At 41.0% G+C, this 25,371-nt stretch overlaps 1 protein-coding gene across 1 annotated transcript in view; it reads right to left on the reverse strand.

The window, feature by feature from the left end:
- The window catches only part of DNAH11 (dynein axonemal heavy chain 11), a 250,146-nt gene that overhangs the window by 161,757 nt on the left and 63,018 nt on the right, over window positions 1-25,371 (reverse strand). The window contains exons 23-27 of the mRNA XM_053263692.1: window positions 19,275-19,433; window positions 16,366-16,488; window positions 10,779-10,901; window positions 10,127-10,351; window positions 4,058-4,149 (exon numbers count right to left, since the gene is read on the reverse strand). Of these exons, the coding sequence (XP_053119667.1) occupies window positions 4,058-4,149; window positions 10,127-10,351; window positions 10,779-10,901; window positions 16,366-16,488; window positions 19,275-19,433 (722 nt within the window). The remainder of the gene's footprint in view (window positions 1-4,057; window positions 4,150-10,126; window positions 10,352-10,778; window positions 10,902-16,365; window positions 16,489-19,274; window positions 19,434-25,371) is intronic.

Consider the following 25,371-nt stretch of genomic DNA (forward strand, 5'->3'; position numbering starts at 1 on the left):
AATCAGCATAAATACCTTATGAGAGCCAACAAAGGGAGAACTTGTTATTCCAAATATTAAACTTTCTGTTATGCAAGTGGAATTGATCAGTAAATTTATTGTTTTAAATTATCTCAATTAATTTACTTGGAAGAGCATACAACAATGTTATAGCCACATCCAATTACAAGCATATGCACAGTGGCAACAAACTGATTAAAATTTAGATGATCACTTTATCCTTATGGTTAATATATGGGATAAATATAGAAAAAGTGTATAGGTCGTGACAAATCACTCACAGCGTTAGTTAACACATGATCCTGATTCAGTCTTAAAGATAATCAAAGTAATTTTAACATTTGGTAACCATACACAATTTGCATCTATATGGATCTGGTTGTACACAACTGTCTTTATACTATTAGATTAATGGATGGTATTTTTCAAACTTTTATCAGTATTTCCAGATTAGTTACTCCTGAATAAGCTAAACAGAGGAAGGAAAATATGCACATTATTGAACAATTCTGGAAACTCTTTTTCTAGAAGACAGAGGGAAAATATCAATATGTAAATACTGTAAATTGTTACCCACCTGAAAAGAATATAAAGGGAAACAGAACAAAGATATTGGAAGAAAAGAAATTCTAGAGAAAAGAAATTCTAGAATTGGAGAATACTTATGGGAATAAGACATCAGACTTTCTATGTCTCAATTAAAAGGGAGAACTGTTTCACAGTAATATTGTAATGATATGTCCTCATTGACCTTATATAAAACATAAAACAGGTGCTTCCAACCTTTCAAAATAGCACTTTCAAAACAGCAAGATGAAGTGGTGGGCACCATCACAAATTGGCAGCTGAGGAAGTGGTGCTAGTCACAAAATGTCTGCAAGGGGACGTTAAGCAAAGCAAATCAGGGGTGCTGAGTATGATATTATAGTCCCAAAGTTATGAGCAGAGAGATATCAGCTGCCTGCTCTGGGTGCCGACAATGAGGGAGGCTCGGTTGTCGTGCACGCAGGACAGGGCCTTCTCTGTTGTTGCCCCCAGACTCTAGAATGCTCTCCCGGTGGCTATTCACGCCTCGATCTCCATTGCAGCTTTTAGAAAGAGTGTAAAATCTTGGCTTTCGCCCCAGGCTTTTGATTGTCCCTGCTGCTGCTCTTTGTACTCTGTATTGCTTTTATGCTCTTCTTTTAAATTTTGCTTTTTAAGTATTGCTTTTATGCTCTTCTTTTAAATTTTGCTTTTTAAGTATTGCTTTTATGCTTTTCTTTTAAATTTTGCTTTTTAAGTATTGCTTTTATGCTTTTCTTTTAAATTTTGCTTTTTAAGTATTGCTTTTATGCTTTTCTTTTAAATTTTGCATCAGATTTGTTTTATATTTTTAGCTTAATATTTTAATTGTGTCTTTTTTACAATCTTGTTTTTAAATTTTGGGATTGTTTTAATGAAAGGCGGTATATACATTTAACAATAAATAAATAAATCACAACTTCCTCCTTTACATTATTTTAAGTTATAAGCTGCAGATTTTGAAGCTATGACACGATGCCGATTTCTCTCCTCACTCATTTTGGTTTGTTTAACATTCAGACTAATGTAGAATTCTGGAGAACTCAACAGCTTACTTAAGATGTGTTGTTTTGATTGGTCTTAATTAGGGATGCAAGTGAGACATTTGTGCAGGCATGGGTGGGGTGAGGAGAGGTTTCCTTAAGGAGAAGGTAAGCAGGTCCTTACCTGCTCTGCTGCCGCCCCACTGAATTTCTGGATGTAGTGCTCACTCAAACAAAGCTCACATGCAGCAATGATTAGGGATGTGCGAACCAGTTCGAATTCGAACCGGGGTGGTTCAAAGGTTCGAATGCGAACCTCTGTGCACTAGACCACTACTCACTCTGGGCCACCCCAGCACCCCACAAGTGCCTTTAAGGTTTTTCTCCATAGGGAAAAATGGAGCTTTCAGCAGCCCCATAATTGCACTTGGGAGGGGTGCTGGGGTGGCCCAGAGCAAGGGTGCTAACCACCCCCATGGGTTGCTAACCCATGGGGTAGCGGGTTTTGTTGTTTCTGAAGTGTTCTGAGTGTAGATTCTTTGGTGGCATATAAGATTTTCAATGACAAACCATGAATCCACTATCATTGCTAACCTTAAAGACACATAAACTTCAAAAATCACTTAAAAATCAGCCTTTTGCCCAATTCCTTTCAAATAATTCTGATAGCTTCCTTGCCCCCCTTGGGAACTACCACCCACCACACTCTGCTCTAGGACACCCCTTTCCTCCCAACATGAAGCTATACATTTGCTGCAATCCTCATTATTCCCTATGAGGAATTCAAAAATACTTTTAAAATTCACCAATAATCAGAAGAGTGTCCGATTGCCTTGGGGTATTGTGAGTGGTAGGCACCCGTGTGCCTACCACCCATCCCACTTTTGTGCCCCTAGGTGGCCCACAATAGGGTATATGGGCTGGTTCATGTCCCATTATACCCTATGAGAAAAATAATTAAAAATATTTCAAATATTCATAAAAAATCATAGGGGTGTCAAAATGCTTTGGGGTTTGGGTGGTTGTTGGCACCCATGGGTGCTCCACAATAGGGAATAATGAGCTGGTTCGAGTCCCATTATACCCTATGAGAAAAAAATTAAAATAAATTTCAAAAATTCATAAAAAATTGTACGAGTGTCCGATTGCTTTGGAGTTTGGGTGGCAGGTACCCATGAGTGCCAGCTACCACCCCACCCACTTTTGGAGGTTCAAACCAGTTTGAAACCAGTTCGAATTCAAACCAAACCAGAGGGTGGTCCAAGCAAAACGAAAACTGAACCATCTCCTCCTGGTTCGAACCCAGTTCGAATTCAAACTGAACCGGGCAAACCGGTTTTATGCACATCCCTAGCTATGATGCTGTTCCCTGCAAGCTGCATGTGGCATTGGCACACACATGGTCGGGATGTGTTCTGCAGGGAACACCATGATGACCATGCAAATGGTCATGCAGTGACCATGCAAGGTGGCATGTGCATGCCAATGGCTGCAGGGAACAGTGACACAGCTGCATACTGTCTTTGCTTGAGCAAGCACCGCACATAGAAAAGTGGTAGGGCAGCAGCAGAACAGGTAAGGACCTGCTTACCTGCTCCTTAAGGGACCTGCTGAACCTTTCTGGCTGTGGGTACCTGAGCCAGTTCGGTGCTTCTCAAAGGGGGTGCCAAATCGGCTTGTGCACATGCCTAGTCCTAATAAAGATATTACCACATAGTGAAGAATGTAAGAACAGCCCTGCTGGATCAGGCCCAAGGCCCATCTAGTCCAGCGTCCTGTTTCACACAGTGGCCCACCAGATGCCACTGGGAAGCCCACAGGCAGGAGTTGAGGGCATGCCCTCTTACCTGTTCTTACTCCCCTGCAACTGGCTTTTGGACTTTTTCTAATAGGCCAAATAAACTGAAATATAAACCATTCAATTTTGGGACTTTCAAAGAGGAGGGTACTTTTTTCAAATATGGTAGAAATGTTCTAAAGCTAATAATTATTGAGTTGATTGTGAAGATTACGAGGAAAATTACTAGGTATGATTTACCACTTAATACTTTAATCTTTCTACTCAATTATGTAAAAGAACAAATTGCAAAAGAGATACAGAGAGTCTTTATATTACTGTTAGAAGTGTAATCTGAAAAGGCTTTAAATAGTATTTTAAAGAAGACTAGTTAACTATGAAACACTGCAATGATGGTCAAATTAATGTCCTACATAACTGGAAAGGAATATGATTTTTGAAAATGAGTTTGCTAGCAGTATGTAATTACATCTTTCTATCAGTTTATTTCTGCATCATTGTTTACAGTGCACAGCTGAATAATGTAGTCAAGCAAAGTAATTTTTTTAAATTTCAAGAAAATTTAAATTTAGGAAAATATGTTACTTAATAATCTATAATCGGATTAATCACAACCAAAACAATCATATTAGCAAGTTTTTTTGCTTCTAATTATCATCTAGTTATACTAACATGTTGAAAATCTTATATATAAAATTAAGCTCAATTTTACCTGAGTTGCAAATCTTCAAGTTTTTCATATAAACCAGGCTTGGTTGTTGCTTCCAGTACATTTTTTGTTTTTCCAGAATCGGTCATTAATTCCTGGATACAGGTGCAGAAATATTAATTTCAATACTTTATACTGAAGTTTTTCTTGTCATTATTCTTAAGTCTTGAAGAGTAAAACAGCAGACCACGCCCTCACAAAGAAACCTTGTCTAGACCATTTTCCAGCTCTCTAGATTTCATATGAATGGGAGTACACATCAAGTCAAGAAACTGTGCCAACTCAATAGTGGCAAAAGTAGTTGTCATGTGAAAGTGATTCTTTAATATTTTTATTTATTTATTTATACATACATACATACATAACTTTCCCTCATTCATTTTGATGTATTCAAAACATATTTAAAACTATATTTGTTCTTAGCCAAAAGCCCAGGAAGTACTTTATATAATTGCTGAAATATTTAAATACTTTGCCTTCCAGGCCACGTACTCACAAAAATAAAATAAAATAAAATAAATTATTAAATTGAGGCAAATGCTCAGAAATTTCTCTGTAGAGGGTAGAGGAAATGGCCAGGAGCTCTAGTTCTTACTCCAACCATTCCACTTCCTTATATTAATATCTCAGAACTTTTAGACTGTGAGCCCTTTGGGAACAGGGAGCCATCTTATTTATTTGTTATTTCTCTGTGTAAACCACCCTGAGCCATTTTTGGAAGGGCGGTATAGAAATCAAATAAATGAATGAATGAACTTGGCAGCACTGATAATCTATTGAACGTTGCACACAGACGGTGTAAGTGAGCACGACGAGTGGGTACATCAGTGGGTGTCAGATGTGGAGATGTTCCTTTATGTGTTCTCACCCCTCTTAGCAGCTTCCTGTCACTATGTAAACAAACCCAGAACGTTGTTTCTATGAACTGACTACCCTCACTCTATGGGGAGCATATTTGGTTTCCTACAGGACAGCATCTGTTTTCCAGACTTTTGCACAAATAAGAAGTAGCTGGAAATGCCGGGGCAGTTTCTTCTCTCCTTCTAGCGTTTCCTCCATATCCAAGGCTTCTTTCAAGACAGAACACACAAGACAGCAGTCTACAAGATTTGCCCTTGTACAATTCTCCACTGCAAAAATGGACAGATAGCCTCAATAACTGAAAGATGTTATCTATGGTTTACAGGCAACACTTTTATCCCACTCTTCCACACTGAGGAACTCAGTGTGGCAGTTTTAGCCTATCAATAACCATGTGATCCAGATTTGGCTGAGATAGAGGGCCAAACTACACATGATGCTAAATTGATGGGGCTTTTTCCATTTTGAAAATTTCTGCTTGGCTAACTGACACACCTTACCTTTTAGTTGACAAACCTTTGAGATACAGTGAGGGGAAATTAATATAGGGAACGGTGGTGGTAGTTTTTTGTTATTTAAACTGTATAAATAAGTCAAACAACATGCCAAATCAGATCACAATCTATTTAGAGCATCTGGACAATATGCATAGTAATCTTTTAATGAAAATAAATGAATGAAAATTTTATGCAAACAAGGGAGAATTTTGCATGGGATTTTCTTCCAGAATTTTTTCTAGAAAAATTTCTAATTCATTGGTCCTGATGGGTTTTAATTTTTCACAAACTGAGCTGGATCAGGCCCCTGCAGATAGGGTCCAAGGCAGACACTTAGACCTTACTGCCCACCATGATTCCAATCCAGATCAGGCCTCATATACAAACTATTTGCAAAGGAAAGTTGGTGTCATTGGAGTCAATGAGAGTTTTTTCCTTTAGCAAAGTGTGCACGGAAGCCCAACCCAGATTTGAATTCTGGCAGGGGTTAGAGTGACAGTCCCGCTATCACAGCAACCATTTCACGTTAAAAAGCAAAATTATATACTTGTGGCTTGAGCTAACTTCCCCAATGCCATGGCCATAGCGAATTTCCCAAGGCTTGCTCAATATACTAGGTGAGAATTAGAACCAGATTTCCTATACCCCCACTATTAAAAACAAAACACTAGTTTGGTATATCCTCATAAGAAATACATAACATATTCTTCTGAAGAAGTGGAATGCAGCAATAATGCATTTCAATAATTACTTAATATTTCCTATAGAAAAATATTTTCAAATGCATTGGAGGCTGCAAGGGATTGTCATTTTGTGGATGTTTTACGCTTCTATGGTTTTTGTCATATCCAACTTGAATTAATACTGCCTTTTTAAGTATGATGTTCAAAATATGTTATACTCCTAGGTTTCACTGAACTGGTTCAGACATCACATGGAACGAAGACTAAACCTTGGCTTCATACAACATCTCAGCCTCGGGAGAATGTGCTTTCCCTTCCTCTCCATGTACAAGCCTCAGAAAAAGCCAGGATTGGTCAAGGCAGATGATACTGCCTTGTTTAGTCAACTGTTCAACTTTTATACAGCATCCAAGTCTGGATTATAAATTAAAACTCAAGTGTGAAAAAAGTTCAGTCAAGTAATAATGGGTGACTTCAATTACCCACAGGTAAATTCACAGTACGGTAATGACAAAGAGGTCAAATTTCTAGATACACTGAATGACTGTGCCTTAGCACAGTTGGTCTTAGAACCAACTGGAGAGAAAGTGACCTTGGACTTAATTCTGAGTGGCACCCAGGACATGGTGCGTGATGTCAGTGTCATTGACCCTTTAGGGAACAGTGACCATAGTGCGATCAAATTCAGCATACATCTGTGGACAGAATCATCAAAGAAGTCTAACACAGCCACTTTGAATTTCAGTAGAGGAAACTCCTCCAAAATGAGGAGTATGGTGAAAAGAAAGCTGAAGGGGAAATCAGGAGAGTCACTTCGCTCCAGAATGCATGGAGTTTACTCAAAACCACAATTCTAGAAGCCCAGTTAGATTGTATACTCAAAAGAAGGAAAGGTACCACTAAGTCCAGGAGGATGCTAGCATGGCTAACAGGTAACATCAAGGAAGCCATAAAAGGGAAGAAGACTTCCTTCCAAAATGGGAAGGCCTGCCCAAATGAGGAGAACAGAAAGGAACACAAACTCTGGCAAAAGAAATGCAAGGTGACAATAAGGGAGGCGAAAAGAGAGTTTGAGGAACATTTAGCTAAAAGCATCAAGGGGAATAACAAAAACTTCTTTAAATACATCAGAAGCAGGAAACCTGCCAGGGAGGTGGTTGGACCATTAGACAATGAGGGAGTGAAAGGGATTATTAATGAGAATATGGAAGTTGCAGAGAAGCTAAGTGAGTTCTTTGCATCCGTCTTCATGGCAAAGGACACTGAGCATATACCAGTTCCTGAACCAGGCTTTTCGGGGATGGAGGCTAAAGAACTGAGTCAGTTAGAAGTAACAAGAGATGACATTCTAAACTGTCTAGAAAAACTGAAAACTAACAAATTGCCAGGGCCGGAAGGCATCCATCCTAAAAGAACTCAAATGCCAACCTCCTTGCTAAAATATATAACTTATCCCTGGAATCGGGCTCTGTACCAGAGGACTGGAAAGTAGCAAATGTAACACTGATTTTCAAAAAGGGATCCAGGGGTGATCTGGGAAATTACAGGCGATCTGGGAAATTGATGGAAAGCATCCTCAAGGATAAAACCGTAAAACACATAGAAGAACATGCCCTGCTGGGGGAGAATCAGAATGGCTTCTGCAAAGGGAAATCTTGCCTCACCAACCTTTTGGAGTTCTTTGAGAGTGTCAACAAGTGTGTGGATCAAGGTGATCCAGTTGACATAGTATACCTGGACTTCCAAAAAGCTTTCGACAAAGTTCCTCATCAAAGACTCCTGAGGAAACTCAGCAGTCATGGGACAAGTACCTGTGTGGATTGCTAACTGGTTGAAAGATAGGAAATAAAGGATAGGGATAAATACAGAGTTTTCACAATGGAGGGAAGTAAGAAGTGGGGTCCCCCAGGGATCTTTACTGGGACCGGTGCTTTTTAATTTATTCATAAATGATCTAGAAGCAGGGTTAAGCAGCAAGGTGGCCAGATTTGCAGATGATACCAAACTCTTTCGGGTAATGAAATCCAAAACTGATTGTGTGGAACTCCAAAAGGATCTCTCCACAACTGGAGGAGTGGGCGACAAAATTGCAAGTGTGGTTCAATGTTGGCAAGTGTAAAGTGATGCACATTAGGACAAAGCACTCCAACTTCAAGTATATGCTGATGGGATCTAAGCTGTCAGTGAGTGACCAGGAGAGGGATCTTGGTGGACAGCTTGTTGAAAGTGTCGACTCAATGTGCGGCAGCTGTGAAAAAGGCCAAGTCTATGCTAGGGATCATTAGGAAGGGGACTGAAAATAAAACGGCTAATATTATAATGCCCTTATACAAAACTATTCTGCGGCCACACCTAGAGTACTGTGTACAATTCTGGTCACCACATCTAAAAAAGGACATTGTAGAACTGGAAAAGGTGCAGAAGAAGGCAACTAAGATGATCAGGGGCATGAAGCACCTTTCTTATGAGGCAAGGCTACAACACCTGAGGCTATTTAGTTTAGAAGAAAGACAACTGCAGGGAGACATGATAGAAGTCTATAAAATCATACACGATGTGAAGAAAGTGGATATAGAGAAATTCTTCTCCCTCTCACATAACACTAGAACCAGGGGTCATCCCATGAAACTGATTGCCAGGAAATCTAGGACCAACAAACAGAAGTACTTTTTCACACAACGCATAATCAATTTGTGGAATTCTCTGCCACAAGATGTGGTGACAGCCAAGAACCTGGATGGCCTTAAGAGAGGTTTGGATAACTTCATGGAGGAGAGATCTATCATCAGCTTTTATTTGGAGGGCTATATGCCACCTCCAGCCTCAAAGGCAGGATGCCTCTGAGTACCAGTTGCAGGGGAGTAACAGCAGGAGGTAGGACATGCCCTCAACTCCTGCCTGTAGGCTTCCAGCGGCATCTGGTGGGCCACTTTGTGAAACAGGATGCTGTACTTGATTGGCCTTGGGATCCAGCAGGGCTGTTCTTATGTTCTTAAGCTTCTTGACTACAGTTTTTGGTGTCCCTAATTGTGTGTGGCAGCAATGAGAGGTAGACTTGGGTTCTGTAGAACCCAGAGCTTGGACTCTGGCACTAAAGCTTTGGCCTCACGTAATGTTCTCTGCCTCTTCACTCGGCTATATTGGCTGACATCCAGACTAATGCTGCGCTTGCACAAACATATCACACTAGTTAATTCTACTACATCAGGAGCTTGGGAGTCCATATTGCTAAACAAGGAGATTACGGGGGATACTACTGCTAACAGGTTATGCCTGTGTAGTTCATATGAAATTGAAGCACTCTGTCATGTATTGCTTTTCTGTAACATCTATACAGACCTACAGAAAAGACTAATCTATCCATTGATTGCCATGTATCCTGGAAGACTATGATGTTTCTTATCTCCTTTCAGATAACAAATCCGTACCTGATATCTCAGCTAAATTCCTCCTGATATCTATGAGGACATGAGCCAATATTATAAATGATCAGATGTAGTTATTCTGGGTCTTTTTTAGTTATTCCTGTACCATGTTTGCCTAGTGATCTACAGTCCTTATTATAAGAGTTTTCGTTGTTTTGTAAAATAGTAGTTTTCTGTTTATTGAGATCTGCTGACTGGATCAATACTTTTGATTCTGATAATAGAACTGGTGGTTAAAACTTTTTCTGAAGAAAGGAAAAAGAAGGAGGACTAGATGGGAGACCCTGATCTTGTCACATGAGATTACTTAGGATGATTATTCTATATAATAATATAATAACCCCTGCTAACTTGGCAAAGAGGCACCTTTTAACATGGTGATTCTCTTTATTTAGCAGGGGGAGAGTAACTGGCCCTATTCACCCTCAGCACAGTACCTCCAGTGACCATTGCTGGTGTATATCTTATGCTTCTTTTTAGATTGTGAGCCCTTTGGAGAAAGGGATCCATCTTATTTATTTATTATTTCTCTGTGTAAACTGCCCTGAGCCATTTTTGGAAGGACAGTATAGAAATCGAATGAATGAATAAATATTCCTCAATAACCTTAAAATCTGCATCAATGCCATCAAATCTCTTTGCATCGTCAGGAAGCTGGTGTCTGATATCAATTGAGCCAATGAAAATGCTTTCTAGGTGAAACCATGTACGTTGAACTTCCATCCAAATGAAAATAACTGAATCTGCCATATTCAGCTTTTTTTGCCAGCTTAGGACTTGCTCAATGAAATATTCCACATATTTACTTTGTAGAATTGTTTGCAGCTGAACCTTGAAAAACAAAAGAATGGGGAGGGCATAAAATTAGAGGATAAATAAAATTACTTGAACAAGCAGAATCACAGATACAGAAGCTTCACAAAAATCTCTTGCAAGCTATTATTACAGTAAATCACAGCAAAAGACATTTTCAAACCTTGCAAATGGACAGCATATTATTAAATGATTCCACGCTATCGGGGGGGGGGGGGAGACCAAGGACCTGTAATTTTGCTAACTCCTACACAGACAGGATTTTTTGTTACAACATATACAGTCAAGAACACGTATAATTTTACAGACTAACATCTGGGGCCGCTAAGATTCACTGTAAATACAAATTCGGAAAGAGAGCTGTGAGCTTAGTTCAGTTATAAAAACACATTAGAAATTCAGCAATGAGCATATTTACTATTTACACCAGCAAACAGCATCTTACTTGGTTATTGTCTAAAGTCTCAAAAAGCTGTTCATCAGTTTTCAACAAAGTAATACCAGTCCTGTAATGCTCTTCATAAGAGAATTCCATGGTAGCCCATATTTGACTGATTTCCATGAGAATCTGGTTAAAACATCAGACAGCTGGTTAGAAACATTATTAACAATCAATCAGTGTTTTTCAAAGCTCTCCTAAAAATTTGTGTTGCCATTATTTATCTAAAGAGGTGCCATTTTCTTATTTATTATAATTTTAAAATTGTATACCCCATGTTATCTTTGATGAAAATAAACTAAAGGCAGGTAACAAATAAAAAGCAACTTAAAAGAATCATCGACACAAACAAAAACAACAAAACAAAATCTAGCAACATCAGGTAATGATGGCAAACCAGCATAGGGTTGGGTTTTTTTTAAAAAAAAAAATCTATCTATCTTTCTATCTATATGTATGTATATTCAGCAGAGAGCTGTTATCTGTTTTGCAAATTTCTACTCTTGAGATCACTGGCAAATGATCTGAAATCCTTGCAGAAATTAGAGATGTGCAGAAATGTGATTTGGTGTCCAAATCGCAGGCACATCCCTTTAAAATAGAAGGTTTACACAGCCCCTTTAAAAAGGAGAAGAGCATACCTGCTCCTCCTCCAATTGCTGTCATTGCCATAATCCCGGCGCAACCCCAGCTATGCTCGCACATGGGTGGGGAATCTCCCAGATGCCTTGCCCCTGTGTGACACCGGCACGCACAAGGCCTTCACACATGCGTGGTGGCCATTTGCGTGGTCAGCATGGCATTACACCGCCAGGATTACAGCAATGGTGTCAATCAGAGGAGGAGCAGGTATGCACCTGCTGCCCTCCATGTTAAAGGGGCTGTTTAAGCCCGTCAGTTTTAAAGAAGTGTGCCCGCAGTTCCAATGCTGAATCGTATTTCGGGCACATCCCTAGCAGAGATCCACATATCTGTCTATCAACTGTTATTATTAATTATTATTATTATTTTACACAGTCAGACAGGTGTTATTGACTGGTTTGTTTTATCCAGACATCGAGTCCTTCCCAAGGACCTGGGATGGCTGAATTTTATTGTCAATGTTGTTGCTGTTGTTATAGATATCGTTGCAAAATATAGGCTGTTCCCAGTAAAGCTGCTTTTTGTAATTGGCTGATGGTGATTTCTGGGGCCCCTATGGTGTTGAGGTGCTCTTCAAGGTCTTTTGGAACTGCACCCAGGGTGCCAATTACCACTGGGATGATTTTGGTCTTCTTCTGCCACAGCCTTTCAATTTCAATTTCTAGATCTTCGTATTTTGTGATTTTTTTCTATTTCTTTTTCTTCTATTCTGCTATCCCCTGGTATTGCTATGTCGATTATTTTAACTTGTTTTTCTTTCTTCTTGACTACAGTTATATCTGGTGTACTGTGTGGCAGATGTTTGTCTGTAGTCGGAAGTCCCATAATATTTTTGCATCTTCATTTTCTACCACTTTTTCAATTTTATGGTCCCACCAATTTTGGGCTACAGGTAGCTTGTATTTTTTGCAGATGTTCCAGTGTAGCATCCCTGTTACCTTGTCATGCCTTTGTTTGTAGTCAGTCAGTGCAGTCTTTTTACAACAGCTGATTAGGTGGTTCACGGTTTCATCTGCTTCTTTACAAAAGTGGCACTTGCTCTTTGTTGAAGATTTTTCAACTTTTGCTCTTATTGCATTTGTTCTTAGTGCCTGTTCTTGTGCAGCCAGTATTAAACCCTCTGTTTCTTTCTTCAAGTTGCCATTCTCAAGCCATTGCCAGGTCTTGGTTATGTCTGATTTTCCACTTACATTTTGCAAATATTGACCATGCAGGGGCTTATTTTCCCATTTTTCTGCTCGGTTCTTGACTTGTTCTTTCTTGTACGTGTGCTTTGTTTCATTGGTGTTGAATAGTTTCTCATACTTGACCATTTGAAGTGCATCTTCTTCACTGTCCTTGATATATTCGTCAAGGCCTCTTTTCTCCTCCTCTACTGTTTGATGGACTTGCAACATTTCTCTTCCACCTGAGCTGCGAGGGAGGTATAGCCTATCTACTTCACTGCGGGGGTGCAGAGCATGATTGATGGTCATGATTTTCCTGGTCTTACGATCTAGCATCTCTAGCTCTGCCTGGGTCCAGTCTATTATTCCTGCAGTGTATCTGATAACAGGTATAGCCCAAGTGTTTATGGCTTGTATGGTGTTCCCGCCATTGAGTTTGGACGAGGATTTTTCTAACTCTCCTGATGTATTCACTTCCAATTGTTCTTTTAACTTCAGTGTGTGCAATGTTATCAGCCTGGAGAATGCCCAAGTATTTGTAATGTTCTTTCTCTTCCAGGTTCTTGATGTTGCTTCCATTGGACAGTTCTATTCCTTCTGTTTTTCTTATTTTCCCTCTGTTCATTATTAATGCAGCTCACTTGCCTAGTCCAAACTCCATTGCTATATTGCTACTGAATATACGGACAGTGTTTAGCAGTGATTCGATTTCTGACTGGGACTTTCCATACAACTTCAGATCGTCCATGTACAGCAGATGGTTGATTTTACTTGATGTTTTAGATGTTTGGTATCCGAGGCCTGTTTTGTTTAGTATTTGTGAAAGTGGGGTCATGGCGATTACAAACAACAGAGGGGATAGTGAGTCCCCTTGGAAAATGCCTCTTCCAATGCTAACCTGTCCAAGTGTCTCGCCATTTATTGTTAACTGTGTACTCCACATGCTCATTGCTTTTTAAAATAAATATCTGAATGTTTTTGCTGACACCAGTTGTTTCTAAACATTTTAGTATCCATGTGTGAGGCAATGAATCGAAGGCTTTCTTGTAGTCAATCCATGCAACACTTAGATTGGTTTTTCTTCTCTTGCAATTTTTAAAAATCATTTTGTTAATCAGCAGCTGGTCTTTTGTGCCTCTGGTGTTCGGGCAATTTCCTTTCTGTTCAACTGGAAGCTGTTTGTTAGTTAATAAGTGTTGCATCACTTCATCTGCTATTATTCCAGTTAATAATTTGAACATGGTTGGCAGACAGGTTATCGGTCTATAATTACTTGGAACTGCACATTTTGCTGGGTCTTTCATGATGAGATGAGTTTTCCCAGTTGTTAGCCATTGTTCAATATCACCTCCTTGCAAAATGTGATTGAACTGTTTTGGTAGTTGTTTATGAAGGCTTGTTAGGTGTTTAAGCCAAAAGCCATGCAGTTCATCGTCGCCTGGCGCAGTCTAATTTTTAATTTTCTTTGCTCTTTCACTTATTAATTCTGGCGTTACCGTGTTTCCCTCAAAATAAGACAGTGTCTTATATTAATTTTAGCCCCAAAAAATGTACTAGGGCAATTAGCGGTACATCAGAAATTACTGCTAGGTCTTACTTTCGGGGTAGGTCTTACTTTCAGGGAAACAGGGTATTATTAGATCTTGCATTTGTTGGTTACATTTTTGACCTCTTTCATCCAGCCTGCTTTTTTATTATAATCTATTGGATTGTCCCACAATTTCCCCCAGAATTGCACTGTTTCTTCTTTATTTGGTGTTTCTATGTTTCTTGCAGTTTCTCCTTCTATGCTTTGGTAGAAACGTCTCTGATTCGACTGGAATTGGAGATTCTGCCTGTGTTGTGTAATTCTGGCTTCATACCTGCTAATCTTCTTTGATACTGCTGTTATTTGCTGCTTTATTATTTCCAGGACTTCTCTAATTTTCCTTGAATCTAGGTGGTATTTTTGGATCAGATACTCTTTGGTGTTTTCATTCTTCAGCTTCTTGTCTTTCATATCTTTCAATTTACTAGCATCTGATCTAAGCCTGGAGATTTTATTTTCTAATCTAATCTTCCATTTAGGTGATGTACTGATTTCTTTTTTTACAGGTCCACTGATCTTATATCCGAGCTCTTGTGTTATTGTTGCTGCTGCACTGTGCATTAGTTGGTTTGTTTCTTGCAAGTTATTGGTTGTTATTTCTGCAAGTGCAGTATTGACATCTTTTAATGCCTGAGCGAGTTGTTTTTTGGCAACTGTTTTTAGAGCTGGAAGTCGAACCCTGGTGGTTGTTTGGTTCATGTATTCAGTTATTTTTTGCTTTAGTTCTTGTTGCTTTTCTGTTAAACGGCATTTGGGTTTTTGAGGTGAAGGCAAAGGGGTGGTTGCCTGGTTTTGATTTTGAAACAGTTTAGTAACAGTGGCATCCTCGATTTCCAACACCTCCTCCACCTGCGCCTGAGCAACTTCTTCAATTGGTGGTAATTCTTCTTCTATATCTTGAGCCTGTGTTGCTCTTTGCAGTTCTTCCAGCTCAACTCCTGTGAATACTTTATTTCTTATTATGTATCTTCTCTGGTCTGCTAGCCTTTGTTCTGTTCTTTCTGTATCTGGATGCTTCTCTTTCCAAATTTGGTACATTCTTTTTAAATAACCTCTTCTAGTTGGACTAGACTTGTAATAGCAGATCATTATTTCCTTGTTGGCATTTTTCGTATATTTTTTTCGGTTAAGCGACGTTTCTTCCAGTAACTTTGCTGTCTTCAGCCCTGGTTGCTCAACTGAAGATCCTGAGTCCTGTTGCCCACTTGTCACCAGATGTCCAGGGACTATAGCACCTGGCACGGTCCTTGTTGACCCGGGCGACGACCGATCCGGTATAGATTTATTAAAGTTACGTCTCACCATATTGTTGATGGGAGAGGCACTCTTTGTCTGGCTCTTCTGGTGAGACCTGTCCAGTATGGTTGGACCTCTGGCATAGCTCTCACCTTCCTCAGAGCACACAAGCCCCACAACCACGCCAAGGTAGTGCCTCACTGGGGGATTATTATTATTGTTGTTGTTGTTGTTGTTGTTGTTGTTATTATTAATTCGATTTCTATACTGCCCTTCAAAAAATGGCTCAGGGTGGTTTACACAGAGATATAACAAATAAATAAGATGGATCCCTATCCCCTGAAGGGTTCACAATCTAAACAGAAACATAAGATAGACACCACCAACAGTGCTGGGGGTGGATAGGGCCAGTTACTCTCCCCCTGCTAAATAAAGAGAATCACCACGTTAAAAGCTATTTAAGGGAACGCCTTCTTCGGTATGAACCCCACCGCCCACTGAGAGCTGCTGGCGAGGTCCGTCTGCAGCTGCCTTTGGCTCGTCTGGTGGCCACTCAGGGACCGGTCTTCTCTGCTGCTGCCCGAGGCTTTGGAATGCGCTCCCTAGTGAAATAAGAGCCTCCCCATCTCCAACAGCTTTTTAAAAGTCTTTGAAAAACACATCCCATCACCCAGGCTTTCAATTAATGTTGTTTTAATGGTTTTAATGCTGTTTTAAAATATTATTTAATTTTTTAAAAATTATTGTAATGTGTATGTTTCCCTCCTCCCCATTTTAGTCTTAACAAATGTTTTACTTTGTTTTTATTCTGTTGTAAACCGCCCAGAGACGCAAGTTTTGGGCAGTATAAAAATGTTTTAATAAAAACATAACAAAACAAAACAAACAAACAAATAAAAGGTGCCTCTTTGCCAAGTTAGCAGGGTTAACTGTAGCCAGAAGAGAAACAAGGAGGACTAACCTTTTCAGTGCCCAGCTCTTTTGCTGCTTTGTCAACAATGTTTCGGACATCATCTTCCACATTATGTAGCTTTAATACCAGCAGGTCTGCTAACGTCGTATCTTCAGTTATTGAAAAATGAACCTGGAAAATATACCAAAAATATAACCTACTTTCTCTGCTTTTATCCTAATGCATGTAGTGTGCCCAAAATGACTTCTGGAGCTCTTATCACTCCATGGGCAAGATCTCCAAGTCCTTCTATGAGCTTCAGAGTAAAAGTAGAAAAAGAAGCAATCTCTGCATTCCTCACTTCTCTGTAATGTTTGAAAATGATCAGAGAGAGTGGGGGAGAGAGATTTTGCAACCGTGGTGATGCATAAACCATGAAAATGGGTGAATTACTATTTAAGCATTTTGCCAATAAACCAACTACTAGGCTTTGTACTATCTTCTGTTTGCTACGGAAGACACTTCATCTTCCCAGCCTCAGCTTTTGACACAGGTAACACTTTCTAAAATGATGATAGAACAGAAGCAATTCATTCATGAAGTCTTTCATACCAATCATTTTTGACAGTAGTGCTGGAGGAGCTAAAAATATTATTTTATTTATTTTGCAATATTTATTTCAATACACAATATGATGTCTCATTTGAGACTGTTGAAATAAATTTGAGAGCAAAACAACATATATGCATTATCAGTGTTTTAGTGTGTTTCTATGGAGGCTCATCTCCAAAGCATGAAAAGCAATGGCATCATTCCTTTCTACAGAACTTGTGAAGGAGCAGCTCCTAGGGGGTTGCATTTCACAATGAGATATAAATTACTGACTGCAACTCAGAAAAAGCAAAGATCCTCCTACCTAAAGTCTTCAGATTGATTATGTACAGTAGTCTTCATACATTTTGGCCCTGCAGAAGGCCAGTGAATGGAAGTATGATAGCCTTCCCCCCTGTACTGACATACTTCATACCCATAATAAAACTGCAATGCTAACAGTTTGTGGCTGTTATAGCTGCCTGAAAGGCCAACACGCAGGGAGGGCACATTTGAGCTCACTGGCTAGCCACAAACCCCACATCAACATGCTCCATAGCCATGCCCCCAGCTCTCTCCACATTCCAGAACTCTGACTGCTCAAGATTCTAGGATTGAAACTAATCATACATTCACGGTTTGCTTCTGCAGACTTGCACTGAATACAGGGAGAGCTGGGGGCAGACCCATAGCCAGATGGTGGCATAGAGTGAAACTGCCTCCCCACAAAATTCTTCTTCCTCCCCAGTGGCTACCAGGAGCTCAATTGAGGAGGGAGAAGAATAGCTGACCTCACAGCCTGCTGTGCCAGCACTCTAGCTGCTTCTCCTCCCATTTCTGCTGAGCGAGCAAACAAACAGCTGCTAGGCTGTGCTTTCGTCTTCTCCCACCTGCACGCCTGCCCAAAGAGCCAGTGTGAGCAAGGCCGGCTCAAGGTGCTGAGAGAGATGGTGGGAGAGACTGGAAACGACCAATGCAATGGCCGCTGCCGAGAGCTCAGAGCAGCAGAACACAGAGAAGGAGAGAGAGGACTAGTCTCTGGTCCTCCCCTTCAGCTGGGCATGTCGGGCAAGTGGCTGGCTATGTCTGTCTTGATAACGTACGAAGATCTGTTTTCTTGACTTGATTGAAATTAAGTCATTATACAAGCGGGGTGTTTATAGGTGAGGCCAGAGGTGCACCTAGGTAATTTTGGAGGTGTGTGTCAGTGTGTGCCTATGTCTGTCTTCCCCCTCCCCCATGATGGCTTCTGGCAGCAGGCTGCAGCTAGCAAAGCAAAAAGGGAGGCTGGGGGATGGGCTGTGTGACTCTTGTCTGGGGCTCTGCAAGAGAAAGAGAGAGAGAGAGACTGTATGTACAGAATGTACATAGGCATGGTTGATACTCTGCAAAGGGTATAGGCTTTCTCTGTGGCTGCTCCAAGGCTTTGGAATATGCTCCCTACTGAAATAAGAGTATCTCCTTTGTTTGTTTTCAGGAAGAACCTCAAGACTCTCCTGTTTTCACAGGCTTTTAATTAGAATTAATTTTAATAATTTTAACACTTGTTTCCATATCTATTTTATTCTATTGTTTTTATTATGTATTTTAATTTGTAACTTTTAAATATTTTAAATTTTGTGCACCACCTAGAGATGTACATATCAGGCAGTATAGAAATATGATTAAATAAATAAACAAATATGGATAGGAAGAAAGGTTCTTTAGCTGTTGCCATATAAACCTGACCCCCCCACCCCACCCCGCCATATTTTAGGCTGGCTATGGGCCTGGCTGGGGCATGGCCATAGAACGTGTTGGTGCAAGGCATGCAGCTAGTCAGTGCACTCCTATGTGCCTTCTTCATGCATTGGCCCTTCATGAGATCATAATGTATGAAGAGGGATAAAGCTACAAGTTGTTGGCATTGCAGTTTTAGATATTTTTTCTGGAAATCGTGAGCAAAATCTTTAAAACCATGAAATTGATTTTTTTAATTTTGTTTATTAAAATTGTATCATATACCGCCTACTCTAGGCGGTGGACAATACCAATAACAATTTAAAAATAAAATAAAATAAAGGGCAAACACCTGGTGAAACATGTAGGTCTTAAGGAGGGTCTTAAAAGCAGCTAGGGAGGGAGCTGAATGAATCAGGATGGGGGAGAGTGTTCCAAAGAAGAGGGGCTTAATTTTAATTTAATTTTAATTTTAATTTATTAAAATAAAGTTTTTAAAATCTTTTTTAAAAGATTAAAATTAAGATTTTAATTTAATGTTATTTTTAAATAAAAAGCTCATGACATAAAATACAGGTCTTTGCCTTTGGGAATGTGGCAGAATGATGTAATACACGTGACAAAATAGCAAAGAGGAATGCAGACAATGGCATCCGAAAAATACTTACACCTATTGCATCCATCAGCTGATACCAGTGTCTGTCTCTCATTGCTGGATTCTGTAACTCTGTTATAACCCTCAGTGATGTCAGAAGGTTCTTTATTGTTAATTCCAGACCTATATATACATTCCAGGAGCGAACTTCTTTATCCAGTGACCACATTTCCTAAGAAAATTAAGAGCAATTAAGGAAGACTGCACCAATCAGCAACCATTAATTTCAAAAACAAAATATTAGAAGTATTTCCAGGACATGCTGGATCATTGATCTCTCTATGCATCTATCAGAGTAAAAGTTATGATTAATAATGAACACGCATGTATAATAATGCAGTACATATTTCTTTTTTCTTATATTGTTTTATTAGCATAAACAATTGAGGCGATTATTCTTAAGCATAAAATCTAAGTGATATTTTCAGATGTTTTAAGATCTATGTTGAACAATCTCAAGAAGCATCTTACAGAAGTGACAGGAACAGAAACATACAATAGGTAGTAAATGTGCAAAGTATGTTAAATAATTTTAATTCCATCTCATCAGCTAAAGGGATAGAATTATTACACTTGTACATTCTTTGCAAGCATTTGGATCACCCAAGAAAACTGCAGGTTGCTTACTTGTAACTGAAGTTCTTCTGGTGGTCATTTGTCCACTCACACAGATGGGCTTCACACCTGCATGAAAAAAGCTCCGGAACACTCACAAGCTGGTCTTTTCCCCCTTTTCTTTCTGCCATCTGATAGGTTGATAGGCTCCTCCCCTTTACACCTTAGTCACATGCTCCACACCCTCCTTCTCAGTTCTAGAGTCTGCCGAGGAAGGCTCTGCAGCGGGGCAGGCTGTGCAGGTGTGTGACTGGACAGATGACCACCAAAAGAACTCCAGTTACAGGTAAGCAACCTGCAGTTCTTCTAAGTGGTTTCTGTTCATCACACAGATGGGCACATCTCAAGTTCCAGAACTATGGAGGAGGGAAGCAGAGCCCGAAATAAGGAAAGAACCTCCAAACAATTGACCTTGGACTAACTGAGAAAGAAGGTGGGGTGGGTGGGTGTGTGTCAAAAAAACCCACTGGTTCTTTTCTAAATAATAATAATAATAATAATAATAATAATAATAATAATAATAATAATAATAATAATAATATTTATTTATTTATTTACACAGTCAGACAGGTGTTATTGACTGGTTTGTTTTATCCAGACATCGAGTCCTTCCCAAAGGACCTGGGATGGCTGAATTTTATTATCAATGTTGTTGCTGTTATTATAGATATCGTCACAGAATATAGGCTGTTCCCAGTAAAGTGGCTTTTTGTAATTGGCTGATGGTGATTTCTGTGGCCCCTATGGTGTTGAGGTGCTCTTCAAGTTGCTTTGGAATTGCACCTAGGGCGCCAATTACCACTGGGATTATTTTGGTCTTCTTCTGCCACAGCCTTTCAATTTCAATTTGTAGATCTTCGTATTTTGTGATTTTTTTTCTATTTCTTTTTCTTCTATTCTGCTATCCCCTGGTATTGCTATGTCAATTATTTTGACTTGTTTTTCTTTCTTCTCGACTACAGTTATATCTGGTGTATTGTGTGGCAGACTGTTAGTAGTCGGAAGTCCCATAATATTTTTGCATCTTCATTTTCTACCACTTTTTCAATTGTATGGTCCCACCGATCTTTGGCTATAGGTAGCTTGTATTTTTTGCAGGTGTTCCAGTGCATCATCCCTGCTACCTTGTCATGCCTTTGTTTGTAGTCAGTCTGTGCGATCTTTTTACAACAGCTGATTAGGTGGTCCACAGTTTCATCTGCTTCTTTACAAAGGTGGCACTTGCTGTTTGTTGTTGATTTTTCAACTTTTGCTCTTGTTGCATTTGTTCTTAGTGCCTGTTCTTGTGCAACCAGTATTAAACCCTCTGTTTCTTTCTTCAAGTTGCCATTCTTAAGCCATTGCCAGGTTGTTGTTGTTGTTGTTATTATTATTATTATTATTATTGAAAACCAATAATCAACTCAGCAGAAAATTGATAAATGACACAAGAGATTCAGCAGGAATAGAAAAGCTGTTATTGAAACAATGCTTGCAAAACTGATCTCCCAAAGATGGCATCTTAACAGGCTCAAACATCTAAGGCGTAATGCCTTACGAAGGATGATGGAGAGGCCCACATTGCTGCTTGGCAAATTGATTCCAGCGAGAGTCCCCTGTCAAAGGCCGTGGATGTGGTGACTGCTCTGGTGGAATGAGCTTTCAGTGAAGCTGGGGGAGTCAACCCAGCCACTTGGTATGCCAGTTTGATGGCCTGAACAATCCATGCTGAAATAGATTGGGATGAAGCCCTCTGGCCCTTACGGGGTGCTCTGTAGGCAACAAACAAGGCTGTGGTGGACCTGAAGGGTGCAGTGCGGTGGACATAAAAGGCTAGTACATGGCTGACATTCAGGGCGTGCCATCTACATTCTAGATCAGGCATCCCCGAACTGCGGCCCTCCAGATGTTGCTGAACTACAACTCCCAGTATCCCTAGACACAATTTTTTGTGGCTGGGTATGCTGGAAGTTGTAGTTCAGCAACATCTAGAGGGCCGCAGTTTGGGATGCCTGTTCTAGATCATTGGACAGTTCAGGGAATAAAACTTAGAGGGAGATGGCCTGGGACCTATGGAATGTGGAAACCACCTTGGGAAGCAATGAAACATCAACCCGTAACACAACCTTGTCTTTTTTAAACAACAGCAAAGGGGGATCGCAACGTAGGGCTCTTAATTCCCCCACCCTTCTTGCCGATGTGATGACAACCAGGAAAACAGTTTTAAGGGTTAGCAACCGCAGGTCACACATTGCCATGGGCTCAAAGGGCTTACCCATGAGGGCAGTAAGGACACGCGGTAAGTCCCATGAAGGGGCTACTGAAGGCGTGTTCGGGTGAAGAAGGGCCAAGCCTTTCAAAAACTGTTTTAACCTCTTTTAGGGTAAACTCCGATAACCTCCTTCAGCTCTGGAGGCCAGGTATCTGGATCCTCCAGGCTGTCAGGCACAACATTTTAATGAAGGATCCGCCCTGCCTGTAGAGACAGCAGCGTTGGCAGGAGGGAAAGCCATATGAATTGATTGCAGGAGAGGTGAAGAAGACGGGGGAACCAAGGCTGGTGCAGCCAACAAGACTTCACCAGAATGCAATTTGCTACCTCGGGCTCTAATTTCTGAAGGACCCTTGGGAGAACGGGGACTGGAGGGAACAGATAAAGAAGCTTCCCTGACCAGCATGTTGCAAAGGCATCACCCGAAGAGCCTCTCCCTATTCCTGCTCTGAAGTAGTATGTTTGGCACTGATGACTGAACCCGCTAGCGAAGAGATCTACTCTTGGAGACTCCCACTGTTGGAAGACATCCTGAAGAACTTCTGGGTCCAATTTCCATTCGTGGGACGACCGTTGTGTCCGACTCAGAATGTCCACTAAGGAATTGTTGAGTCCCTTGATATGCACTGCTGATAGATAGATGTGATAAGATAGAGTCCAGTGCCAAAGGTCCAGCATTAGGGAAAGGAGGGTGTGAGACCTGGTCCCCCATGGCAATTTATAACCCCTGCTAACTTGGCAAAGAGGCACCTTTTAATGTGGTGATTCTCTTTATTTAGCAGAGGGAGAGTAACTGGCCCTATCCACCCCCAGCACAGTACTTCCAGTGACTGTTGCTGGTGCCTATCTTATGTTTGTTTTTAGATTGTGAGCCCTCTGGGGACAGGGATCCATCTTATTTATTTATTATTACTCTGTGTTTTCTATACCGCCCTGAGCCATTTTTGGAAGGGCGGTATAGAAATCGAATAAATAAATAAATAAATAAATAAATAAATAAATAAATAAAAATAATAATAATAAATATATGCTTTGGTTGTGGTGTTGTCTGTCATAACCTGCGCATGGTGGCCCTGAACCCCTGGGAGGAAGCCTCTCAAAGCCTTGAAGACCACCAGGAGTTCTAGATAATTTATATGATGGAGGGATTTTTCCTTGGTCCAGTGGCCATTTAGGTGGCGGTCCTGTAGATGTGCTCCCCAGCCATCATTGGAGATGGTTGTCACTTGCACCTGCAGGGAAGCCCTTCTGAATGGAGTGGACCATTGGAGATTTTGAGGAACAGTCTAACACATGACGGTTCTGAGCACCTGAACTGGGACATGCAGCACTGGAGTTGTGATCCCTGAGTTGTCGAAAAGTGTTGAGGAACCATCATTGTAATGGTCGCATGTGAAGCCTGGCCATTGGTAAGATTGCCATTATGGAGGCCATGAGGCCCAACATTCGTTGTATGGCTCGAGCAGTGAGAGACTTTTTTTGCACAGGTGATCCAGGATGGGCCTCAGGCCACCGTCTCTTTTTGGAATGGTGAAGTAAGGGGAGAACAGACCATTCCACAGGTGGGGAAGAACACGTTCTATAGCTCCCTTCTGGAGAAGGGTGTCAACTTCCTCCAGAAGGATAGCAGTTGCAGGGGTAGTCCTTCTGGCTGAATCTGGTGTATGTTCAACGAACTCTATAGCGTAGCCTATGCGAACGATGGTAAGGATCCAGGCATCTGTCGTGATACGTTCCCAGTGATTCAGGTAAGGCCCCAACCGTGATCCCATCCAGGGGTAGTCACGCTCTCTTTTGGAAGGCCATGGGCTTGGACTTCTGTTGACTGGGCTTGGTGGTCTGATACTGGCACCTTCTATACTGTGTATTGAGGTGGGCATATCAGGGCTGATGAAAAGGGTGGTCATAGGTCTGAGGTGCAGACGAGCGAAGTTGGAAGGGCCTTTGTGAATGGAAGGGCCTATTAAATCTGGAACTTGATGATGTCGATGAGAAGCTCATGGATTTAGCCATCTTTCTCATCTTCTGCACCTGTTCCATTGTTTCATCTCTCTGTGTCCCAAATAAAGCCAGGCCATCAAAGGGAAGGTCTTCAATCCGTGCCCAAGCTTCTGGGTTCAAGCCGGATGATCAGAGCCATGCGTGTCAGTGTAAGGAGACAGACCCAGCCAGTGACTTGGCAGCACAATCAGTGGAGTGTCTGGAGGTATGTAGGAGCTGTTTGCCCAGTCTGCATCCCTCCTTCTGTAAGGAAAGAATAGGCTCTTTTTGCGAAGATGGGAGGGACTCCAGATGTTCTGACAACTTTTCCCATCGCAGGTGGTTGTAACGTGACATGAAGGCTTGGGAATTAGCAATTTTGACCTGCATTGTCAAACCGGAGTATAAGTGCTTGCCCATGGAGTCCAATCTGTGTCCTCCCCTCTCCATAGGGGTTGACAGCATCTTGTTCTTAGACTTGGTCTGTGCCGTTTCCACCACTATTGAATTCAGAGCAGGGTGCTTTTGCAAAAATAGTGAGCCCTCTGTCTTTACCCTATATAGATTCTCCAGTTTCCTGGAAGTAGGGGGAACCGAGGAAGGTTTCTCCCAGAAGCTCTGGGCAATGTCCAGTAAAGCCTGATTCATCGGAATAGCTACCAGCTTAGATGAATCACCTTCTAGTATGTCAAAGAGGGGGTTCGAGGAGGGTCTGATTTCCTCTAGCAATTGTATTCCAAGAGACTTGGCCATTTTGGACATGTAAGAGGAAAAAGATCTCAGGTCCCCAGAAAAAGAGGGGGGAACCGTGTTGTCTTCCCTCCTCCGATGTTTCGAGTTGGGGCTGTCATGGCTGGAAGAGGAAGCACTAGATTCTGGTTTGGAATCTGAAGATGAGTCAAAAGATTCCAATATCTTTTCCAGCAGCACAGGGTAAATAGCATCCAAAGCTGACACTGTGGCAGACCCTGTCATTTGAGTTGAGACTATGATGGATTTAGGGTTCCCCACACTAGGTATTGTGGCAGGGATCGGTACCAGTTGGGAACATACAAGAGATTGATCTGTCTGGGCTGCAGTTCCCTGAGGGGGGCAATTGCCAAGACTTGCTGTTCTGAATGGTTCTTTGCCTGGGAGGCAACAGGATTCACGTTATCATAAGGGGGGTAGCGAGGCCATTTGCATAGAGGAGACCTCCCTCTGGGATGGGTGGATGTTCTCGCCTATCGTTGGTAAGGAGAGGGGGACCTTGACCTGTAGTTCC

Source organism: Hemicordylus capensis, chromosome 6, assembly GCF_027244095.1.
Source record: "Hemicordylus capensis ecotype Gifberg chromosome 6, rHemCap1.1.pri, whole genome shotgun sequence".
NCBI classification, from domain to species: Eukaryota; Metazoa; Chordata; class Lepidosauria; order Squamata; family Cordylidae; genus Hemicordylus; species Hemicordylus capensis.